Genomic DNA, 11,410 nt, shown 5'->3' with positions numbered 1-11,410 from the left:
ATGATGGTTCCATTTAATGTTGTCTCCAAATATATCAGACAGACCGAATCATAATGCATATGGATTGGAACCATATCTTGTTTTTCCCTTAATGGCCAGCACTTTATTAAAGAATTTATTCATTTTCTAAAAAAGAAAAGTCATTTTCAAACATACCATGCAGTACAGAACTTATGTTGATTTACATGAATGTTGAATTGACAGAGATATCTTCAGCTCCTGTGAAGATTTCAGAATTGCTTATACACTGATTAAAACTTGTCCAATTCAATTGAGCACAAACATTTCTATGTCTGTGATGAAGCTTTTAGTTTATGGGATTTTTACCTGAGAAATATTCCCACGGGTTGGGGTGGAGTGGGGTACTGATTAAGAGTTGGAACATTTGTCACTTCATGAAGAGCTATTACTGTCATTTGTGTGGCATTGTATAGAATCTTACCAAACTTTGAGCAGCATACGTTATGGCGAGATGAGTGGCAGAATCAGGTGGGATTTTCAACTCAGGGAGAAAACATCTTGCTGCATTTTTCCCCTTTGCTGAAGCACCAAAGTGAAATACTCGCCTGACAGTGGCGAGTTCCAAAATCGTTAAACAGCTTGTTAAGAACTCAGCTCCCATACGTTGTGACATTTCTAAGTTGCATTTGTAAACTACTAGCCTGGAAATCTCAACATTGAATTAACGGGTTGAATTTATGTGCGGCACAGTGGCACAGTGGTTAGCACTGCTGCCTCACACCGCCAGAGACCCGGGTTCAATTCCCGACTCAGGCGACTGACTGTGTGGAGTTTGCACATTCTCCCCATGTCTGCATGGGTTTCCTCGCACAGTCCAAAGATGCGCAGGCCAGGTGAATTGGCCATGCTAAATTGCCCGCAGTGTTACGTAAAGAGGTAAATATGGGGGAATGGCTGGGTTGCGCTTCGGCGGGTCGGTGTGGACTTGTTGGGTCGAAGGGCCTGTTTTCACACTGTAAGTAATCTAATCACAGCGACTTCTTGCTGAGGATAACTAGTTGCTTGGCTGAGGATAACTAGTTGCTTGATCTCAATAAACTCCAAGTTGGTCACTGAAAATGGACGTCTTTGGCATGCACCACGGACACTAGCTCAAATACCACTCATCTGCAGACAGTGGTACTCCGACATGTGCCAGCATCTATGAATCCTCAGTTGCACATCTCCGACCCACGTACAGGACTCAATACATTAAACAATAAAGGCAAGCATAGGCCTTATTGATTATCCTATCCACTTTCAAGGAACTATACACTTGCATTCGAAGGTCTGTTTGTTTAGCAAAATTCTCCAGGACCTTACCTGACATTAAATGTATAAGTCTTGCCTTGGTTGGCCTTTCCAAAATGTAGAACCTCGCATTTATCTTAATTAAACTCCGTCTGCCACTGCTCAGCCCACTGGTCAAACTGATCAAGGTTTTCAGTGCTACACCTAAGGCTGCACCTGGGAATAAGAGTTAATTGATATTTCAAAGGCATTTTGTTCTCCGAAAGAGACGCTTATTGCTTCAGAACCATTGACAACATAAGATCAGACTCGCATGGTCTGCTGTCATGGCCTCCACTGCTTTTCGTGGAATGGAGAAAATCCTACTCGTGCAGTAGCCCTTCCAGCAAGAGTAGCAGGACCATACACACAAAAAAAGCTGTCAGATTTACCCCTGTCTGCCATGTTATGACAAAGTCGAAAGGTGTGGCGCCAGAAAAGCATAGCAGGTCCGGCAGCATCCGAGGAGCAGGTGAGTCGATATTTTGGGCTTTAGCCTTTCATCAATGATGCAGAGCTTATGCGTGAAACGTCTTCTGCTCCTCGGATGCTGCCTGACCGGCTGCGGTTTTTCAGTGCCACGCTTTTCGACTCTGACTCTCCAGCATCTGCAGTCCTCACTTTCTGCTATGTCCGTGACAAACGTAAGGACATGCACAGAGCAGCTCTGCACTGACAGTACTTGTCCGGGAGCAGAACAACAATTCAAATATAATGCATGACGTATTGATGAATTTCGGGATCCAGGTGAGTGGCCAATTGCTCTGGGAGTGGCTTCTGCTAAGGTGAGAAGGAAATAAGGCTGATTCTGGCTGTGAGGGCTCAGTCAACAATTAATGCAACAAGTTTGAAAAGATGTGTCGAAGAAATAGCAGTCCGCCTATCAGCGACAATCACTCCAGAAAACTTGAAACTTCTTGCACTTAGCCGAATAAGGTATGTTTTCTCTTATTGTTTAATTCAATGCATGCATAATTGAAGCAATATTGAAGTATAAATTCAAGCTTACATAGCCTGTTTTGCATATTTTCAGGGATCTTACCATTTCCCGAGACCATTTAATACATTTGACCTGCCTGCTGTGTTACTCACCAATTCATGAACATTTGAATTTTCATGCACATACCATGCCTGTTCAATCTGCTGTAAAATTATTGGGTTGCATTGATTCGTCAGTTAAATTTTCTATTCCTTAACAATGGATTTGTTTTAGCTTTCTCATGTAATGCAATAGATTGTCCAAGAATGACCACAATATTCTGAACTCACTTGTATCCATTGTGTGATAAATTAATATCGCAAATTAAAATTACAAAATCGATGCATTTACAGAAATGTTGGAGGACAACTTATTCGCAAACGGTAAACCATTCAAGAATGTATGAAAAACAACTCAAGTGACCAATGGCAGAAATTCACAGAAAGATTCAAAATCTAGGACGTGGGCTGCAAACCAGCATTGGCAACAATGGTTTGTAGGATTACGTTGGGTTTGCAGGATTGCTTTGGTTCGCTGTCTCAAAAATTTAATCAATGGATGCACCTACAGAGCGTAATGCTCAAACACGGGAAGCAGTATATCCATTCTATCCCTCGAACATATCTTGACCTTCATTTAGATCAAGCTTGATTACACCCCAATTCTTCTTGCCTGACATAATTCTACTCCCTTAACGTTAATAGTTAAAAAAAGTTATCCGACTCAAGTTTCGGTCAATTTGATGTACAGTAAAACATGATGGTTTGTAAAGTTAAAACAGTGGATTGAAATGCCAGCTGCTTTATAAAATATTCACGGCTGTAGCAGGAGATTTCTATTCTGAGTTTGTATTAAGTCAATTATTTGTGATGAATTGAATTAAATCAGTATTTTGTAGTTAAAGATCACACAACGCCAGGTTATAGTCCAACAGGTTAATGTGTAAGCACTAGCTTTCGAAGCACTGCCCCTTCACCAGGTGGTTGTGGAGTATAAGGTTGTAAGACACAGAGTTTATAGCAAACGTTTACAGTGTGATGTAACTGAAATTAAAAATTGAAAAAACTTGGATTGTTTGTTAAGTCTCATCTTTTAGAATGGCCATGTTGGTTTCAGTTCTTTCATATGTACAGGATTCCCTACCATCAGGTTTTCGAGTGGTAATAATGCTCAAGTTTTATTTACCACACAGAATTGAAATGCGCCTATCCCCGGTACAATGCGACTGACCACACACAGCCAACAACGAGCCACTTCTAGCTCCGAAGGTGGTTTGCTGATGCTTTATTTTACAATAATGCATTTCGGAATCTGCAACAGTGACATTGAGTAAATGAGGTTAACTCCTTCCTTTCTGTGCATGAAATTGCTTTTTGCTGTCAAGTTCCAGAAATGAATCCACATTGAGTCTCCACCAAAATGCTTCAGGAGCATCTTCAAATATGGAGAATGTGCAGAACATGGAAATATTGTCACCTTTGATGGCCTTCATGAGTTTGGGGAACTGATCTACTTGACTCGAAGTTATTTCGGTGGCTATCATTAAAAACAAAGTAGGATTATGATGAAAGTTGCTTCAATCAGAGAAAGCAATGCATATCAAAGGATAATAAAACACAAAAAAGGCAATGCAGAAGCACACACATCGACTTGGAGCATATACAATACTGAAATGCATTACAAATGAATTTTGTATGGAACAAATATTGGACTGAAGCTATTTTGATGAGATTCAAGTAAGAGGTAGTGTTACCTGATGGGATTATAATCAGAAGAAACTTGTGCTGAACTGCAATTCTCACCAGCACGTTGTAATAATAACCAAAGATAATTAGCAACTTGCTTAAATCGAGTATTGTTCCCTGAATGGTTGGTTTAAGAAATGAATTTCGTAGATAAGTATATGAAATGTGTGGTCGGGATATGAGATGTCACAGTATGAGCATAACATATTCTATCCGGCTATCCTGAGCATTGCAAAAGTAGGCGGTTTCCTCTGCTGGTCTCTAAGAAGAATTTTGCCCGAAATAGTCTCATAATCTTCTCTATTGACACAGAACATTAAACATTTCCTTAATGGTGAAAGTATCATGAATGTTTTGGGCAGCTATCAAAGGGATATTTGGCCCTGGGTAATCAGTGGTCTATGTGATCCTAATATTGACCAATTTTCATGCACAACTTATTTCAGAAATTACAGGATAGCAATTGTATTCCGAATCGTGCTCGTTTATCCACACAATTAAATACAATAGACATTATGCTAACAATCAACAATATTAGGTCAATACTAGGGTCACATATAGTCCGGAGGGTAGGGTAACCATTAGTTTATCGTTACTTGTGTGTAGCTTCGGCGATTTTAATAGTGTGTGTTTTTTCATAGCTTTTCAACAGTTGCAGTGTTAGGTTAAAAGTGAGCACGTATTTTCACATCTTGCTTTTTTCACGAAATCAGTTATCAGTTTTAGCAAATCACGCTTTGTGCTTCATGTCTTTTTATGTTTTTGGACGATTTTAAGATCTCAGGTTGCGATTTGAAGATTTCCACTGCATCCAGTGGCTGATGTTACTCAAAGACACCGAGTATGTGCAGTAAATGGCAGGTCAATGTTCTGACAATATCGCAAACTCAACAGTGAGATTGAGTTAATTTACATTTCTAAATGTGTTTGATAATGGAGGACTTATCATATATCTCAGTTTTATGTCAATTTCGTCATTCTCTATTCATACCATGCTGAATGGTGTATGAAGCAAACAAAGAATATTGAACATAATCGTCGGTATAATTTGAGGAGTGCATCTCCACATTAAGCATGACTTAGCTGCTCTTATACCCTGCACTGAGCAGATAGGATGCCTTCTGAGGACATCAAGTCTTGGGCTTGGTCTCAAAACACAAACTATGGAACCATTCACACGGCATCACAAATCCTCCAGCTTATTTCATTACTATGATATAGCCAAGATTTTAAATCAGCCCCATTCATAATTGTGATCTGTCGAACTGGAAGGTTACACCGTAAGAATAAATTGAACGTTACTTGAATTTTGTATCTTGCTTTTATATTGAGCGGATTTGATTAACTGTTTAAATATGGGAAGGAGATAAATATTTGACCAATGTGAACCACATTTCAAATGTGCATTTAAGGAGCAAAACTATGGACCCACCTGTTGACTGAACCTTGCACCATGTCTTTGAAATTATTTTGCATAAATTTGAATTTAGAATGCCTTAACATTTACAACAAACTTTCCCACTATCTTTTTTCCTATAATGGCCTCTTTTTTCCATTAAGCACATGCGGGCATCATAGAACAAAAATTTATTCATAATCTGTGATTGTGCGTGAGAATGCAGTGAGCCGCCATCTTGAACTGCTGCAATCATTTTAGTACAGGCATACCCATAATGCTGTTAGCGTGCATTATAACCTAGTGACAGTAAAGGAAACGTGATATATTCCTATGTCAAGAGGGGAAATTAGAGATAATTTTTTTTTCAATGCATCTGCTGCTCTTGTCATTCTCGATGGTCATGGTCGTCCATTTAGAGGTAAGAGATGTTGATGTTTCGTGATCACTTTAATCTAGATATAGTCACACAATATTTTGTTCAGCCCATGTAGATTTTAGTACTTCAATATCACGTGGCTCTGCTTATCCTTACTTGAAAACTAAATGCACCATATAATTTCAAGTGGCCACATTACGGGAATCTTATGTTCAACGTTAAACAAGCTCACATCTTCTCAGCTTGTTAATCCTTGGCAAGAAACATCAGTAAAGAAGTTCATGGGTTGTGTTATTGTGGGAAGGGACGAGAATAACAATAAACAATTTAGTTCTCCATTAACTCTGTTTTGATTTGTAACATTTTCAAGAGAAATAATTGTATTTGGCTGAAAATGCATCATTTATACCACAGTTAGCTTTGAGAGTGCAGCTGCATAGTCCTGTAGACGTTTTCACCACACTAAGATTGATTGTATGTGTGAGAGCATTTCATTAACTTACAACTTAGACAGTGTTTATTACTAACATTAGAAGCCTTAAGCACCATATATCTAAAATATTAATCACTTTGCAATTGCATAAACTCATGGTCTATGATCTTTTATTTTAGTTCCATACGATTGCATGTTCATTTTCAACTTAAACCATCACCTGAGGAATGATCTCTAAAAATAAGCAGTCACTGATGAGGTGTTTGGTTTAGTATGAGACTCATAAGAAGTCAGCAAACCCTGTGAAAAGTAGGCCTTCATTAAAATTATCAATAACAGTGATATGCAGCATTCAAAGACACATCTTAACAAAATATCAAGGAACACTTTAACGAACCAATCCGAAATAGTGGGGCATGCCATCCCTGAATGTCCATTACTCTTAAGAAACAACCAGACCAAGCAGGAACCTCTTAAACTAATATAAAGATGCATTGTTGAGGCCAATCAGGATGTATAATTGTCATTGATCAAGTAGTGGGCTGTGATTTGGAAAGATTGAATAAGTGTAGGCTTTCAGTGACAATAATGTATGCACTAAGTTTGAATTGAGTAGAGCCTGCTATACAAAAAAAATCCAGAAATGTTGGACACCAGCTGGCTGAGTGGCAGAGCGGATCCTAAGCCAAACTCGATGGTAAAACCACTACAGGCCCACAAGTCATTGCCAGTTAAGGCAAAATATTTCATTATAAGTTATGAAATGTTTCCTGAGTGACCATCCCATTATGTCTCCTGAAATATTGATCAAAAACTCAAAAAGATAATTTTTTGGGTGTTGGACTGTGAACTAACGGTTGCACTGTTTAGCAATTGAATGCTTTTGAATGTGGTACCAGTAAATCAGGCTGCTTTGTGCTAGATGCGGTCGAGTTTCTTCAGTATTATTGGAGCTGCATTCATCCAGGTAAATAGGGAGTCATCACCCTCCTGTCTTGTACCTTGTAGATAATGCTCCGGGTTTGGGGAGTGAGAAGATCAATTATTTGTTCTGGGATTCCTAGCATCTGACCTGCCCTTCCAGCTACGGTACTTACATAGCTGGTCCTGTTCAGGTTCTGGTCAATAGTAAACCCCAGATTATAAAATAGGCTAATTGATTCTCTATTATTCATCACATAATCATGAGCAATCTAACGTAATTTAGGTAAATAGTAGGTCTTCAGCAACAATCTGCTCACTGATGTCCAATTTTGTTCCAGCACAGAACCTCCAGCTCCTGACCTCATTAAAATTTTCAGCCTTTACGGAGAAAACATTCTGAATACCTGATGATAGCTAAGAATGGCTGCCTTTTCCATCAACGCAGCATTTGACTCACTGTGGCAAGGATCAGTGTAACTGTTCGACATTACATCATTCTAAATCGAGTCGTCTTCAGTTGTTTCATCATTTACCTCATTTCCTCCTGAAAGGTTTGCCATCGAGCGTTGTATCAGCAGTGAACATAGGCATACTACAATAAGACTCTTTGTGTGTGTTGCTGATGTGCATTGTAAATTGCTAGGGCCAAGTTTTAATCCCTATGAATCCACAGTAAGTACAACGTGCCAATCTTTACGGCCCATTTAACCCCTATCTCTTAATACCCTCAAATACAATACTCCATTTCCACACCCTCTGTTTATGCAATTAAGCAAAACCTTCTCACATGACAGCATTTTGGTTGTTTGTTTTTACAAACCCAAATGGTCGTTTTGGAAAGGTTTTATCTACATCACCCCATTTGTTAGAACCTAAAACAATGAGCCTATGTATTTTCAAACTCGACTCCACTTTATAAATCTGTGTTAATTCTGCCTTAAAATGCTAAGCTTTATTTTAAAACCTGTGAACATTCTTCTATCATAGCATAGGTGATGTCAGGCTTCCCGACTTACACTTCAGTGCTTTATCTCTTCATTTTTCCTTGAATTGTAAGATTAGATTTTCGACCTTAAACAAAGGCAATATTTACAGATATCATGTGCAATAGTTGCAATCTGATTACAATGGCAATATTGAGCAATATTTACAGATTCTGGGTAGCAGTGCAAAGTACCTTGCTAAGTGCCTCATGTATGATATTGGCACGTTGCACTCTGCACAAACTGGCAATTCCGAGGCAGGTAGAATTAAAAAACAACGATCATAATGGATTCCTCGCCTCTTCCCACAGTGTGGAAAATTGTGGATGGCAGTCTCCAGATGAACAAAGTCCACGAACACATGGCCTCACTCATAAGCATAGGTTTACTCTTATATCTGATCACATGTCCCTGCGAACAATTCAGTCCTCTTGCAGATGTTGGCATAGTGGCATTGCTATTTCACTGGTCCAATCATAACATCAATCCATAGTACATATTTTCATTTCTTCCATCTGAAGTGTTCGCAATTTATTTTAAGTCTCAGTGATGCAGATTAACTGAAGAGTGGCAATCGCACTGAGATTGTCAGTCGAATCCTTGATCATAACAATAAAAAGTTCTGTCTTTAGAGTCATAAAGTCATAGAGTCATAGAGATGTTCAGCATGGAGACAGACCCTTCAGTCCAACGAATATCTAAGGCGATGATAGTGTGAGGATTTGGATGCAAGTGTGGCAGCTGACTTTTGACTGATTCACTCAATAATGGAAATGTTGACATGCAATTAATATAACATAGACAGACTTATTGCTGAAATCTCCTGCTATTCAAATGAACAAAGTATATTGCATAAATTGTGATGGTCTGATAGAGAACTATGCCGACACAGTTAAACCATTTCACCAAGAACGTGTAAATCACTGATCATTTAATGCACAAAGGCTTGGCTCAACAACTTGCTCACCGAGGCTTACACCTTTGTAAACCTAAACGGTGGTAGCAAATTGTTGCCTCTCATGCAGTGAGTAATTTTAAGCCTTAAACTTTACAACCTAATAAAATTGACAATATGCTATTTATTTCTAACGTGCGCTATAGATGAGGTGTGACAATTAAAAAGATGAGTTTAGAATTAATAGGACCTATTGTGAAAGAATAAAGCGAACTAAAATGAGAAGTTAAATGCTTTTGTTTCTCAATATTGTGCCGTAATGACTTTTTTATTCTGTGATTTGCAGCAGCCCCAACACCCACGATCACTGGCTCCAGGCTATCCGAAGGGAATTCCTCCACTTCTTTAACACTAAAGTGTGAAACGGCTGCATTTTATCCGGAAAATTTCTCCCTTACATGGTATAAAAATGGCGTTGAAACTGCATTAAGAACCAATACTAGTAAAATAAAGAACACCGAGGGACTGTATGAAGTTTCCAGTTTTTTGGTTGAGACAGGACCTGTCCTGAGCGGCACCAATTATAGCTGTTCGGTATCTCATGTCTCACTGAGGTCACCAACTGTTATCACCTATACATTTTATGAATCTAACCAAGGTATGAAAGTTAAAACATAAGAAGGAGACACATGCACTATTCAGTTCATAGATACACTATACGTAATGTTATGATGAAGATATGTTGAGGAGGTATCGGTGTTGGACTGGGGTGTACAAAGTTAAAAATCGCTCAACACCAGGTTGTAGTCCAACAGGTTTATTTGGAAGTACTAGCTTTCATAACGCTGCTCCTTCGTCAGGGAGCTAATGGGGCAGGACCATAAGACACAGAATTCATAGCACAAGATCATAGTGTCATGCAACTGATATGATACACTGAATATTGAGTATATCATAGCGGTTGCATAATATTATGATCTTGTGCTCTAAATTCTGTGTTATATGATACTGCCTCACTACCTATCTGCCAAAAGAGCAGCGCTATGAAAGCTAGTACTTCCAAATAAAACTGTTGGGCAATAATCTGGTGTTGGTTGCTTTTTAATTATGGAGACAGTCCGTGGAAGGATCGTGGAAAATATTGTTAAAATACATTAAATCTGTACTTTTGCAATAGAATTCAATCTGGGCATAACGAAAATGGTGTATTGCCAGATATTGAAATTTGCTTGGTTTAACCAAATTCCTTTTGTTGCTGATGCAGCAATAGTAAACAAAGTTTCTACTTCTTACTCTATTATTTTGTCCATGTTTTCTTTCTTGTATCAGGACGATCGGCAACAGCTATAGGGATGAATCTGTGAAATGACCTTTCGGAATTTAAGTTCTAATACTGCCCCAAATGCTTTCCGTGAACAAGTCTGAAATTAATCGCCTGCTTAACTTCAACTGCCAAGTTCTGAAAATGTTTAACGGGGATGTGATTGATGTATTTCCATTTAAACTGTGCCCACAACTCGTTACAGTGTGCTCTGTTCAATGCATTGTGTTTTCAACAAGTTTCAGTGAGGAAATCGACCAGCTACATTTTGTGCCCAATTCTTTTATGGGATATAGACATTGCTGGCAAGACCAGCACTTATTGCACATCCCTAATTGGTCTTCAATTGAGTGATACATTAGTTCGTTTATGTGGGTAAACAAACACATTGCTGTTAACATTTGCTTGGCTCCAATGTTGGCCGATTGTCTCAAGTTGGCTGGACAGCTGACTAGTAGTGTTCTGGGACCAAAGAAGCTTGGGCTGAATTCTCACACCAGCTAAGGTTACTAATATAGGACTCTATTTCTTAATCTCTCTCCCTGCCTGAGGCGTAGTGACCCTCAGCTTAAGACATCTCCAATCATTTCTCACCAGTGATAGGAAAACTCTACAATCTGATAAGACGATGGTGACTTTGTCTAGCGGCAATGTCATTCTGGTGCTGGTAAGACCAGTTAAGATAATAGAAGGTGAGTTGTAATCGATTGCTGTATTTTACAATTTTTGCAGGCAAGGAGGAAATACTGCTCAAAAATCTTCAAATGTCCTTCCACTGTGAGGATTTCTAAGAACAAGTGCAAACCGTTTGCTTATGGGATATTGATTCGTCTCACATTTTAAACTCTTAAACCATAGGCCACTTCCAAATGAGTCAAGGAAATTTCACCTTTTCGGAGAAGAATTTACTTTGCGTAGCTTGGCTTCAAATAGCATGTTGAATTTATTCATTTTTAGTGTAGTTAACTAAAGCGAGGTTGGTGAAACCACCAGCTTAAACAATCAAACGTGCAGAAGATTACTTTTCGCTCAGGTTCCACCACATTTTTTATTCATTTATGTGAT

The 11,410-nt window shown here is 38.8% G+C and overlaps 1 protein-coding gene across 1 annotated transcript in view; it reads left to right on the top strand.

The window, feature by feature from the left end:
* The first annotated feature begins 10,973 nt into the window (after positions 1–10,973).
* LOC122558633 (tyrosine-protein phosphatase non-receptor type substrate 1-like) overlaps positions 10,974–11,410 on the top strand; it is a 6,581-nt gene continuing 6,144 nt past the window's right edge. The window contains exon 1 of the mRNA XM_043707431.1: positions 10,974–11,037. Coding sequence (XP_043563366.1) covers positions 10,974–11,037 — 64 coding nt within the window. The remainder of the gene's footprint in view (positions 11,038–11,410) is intronic.

This window comes from Chiloscyllium plagiosum, chromosome 17 (genome assembly GCF_004010195.1).
Source record: "Chiloscyllium plagiosum isolate BGI_BamShark_2017 chromosome 17, ASM401019v2, whole genome shotgun sequence".
Classification (NCBI taxonomy): Eukaryota; Metazoa; Chordata; class Chondrichthyes; order Orectolobiformes; family Hemiscylliidae; genus Chiloscyllium; species Chiloscyllium plagiosum.
This window is presented reverse-complemented; position numbering and strand designations above follow the sequence as displayed.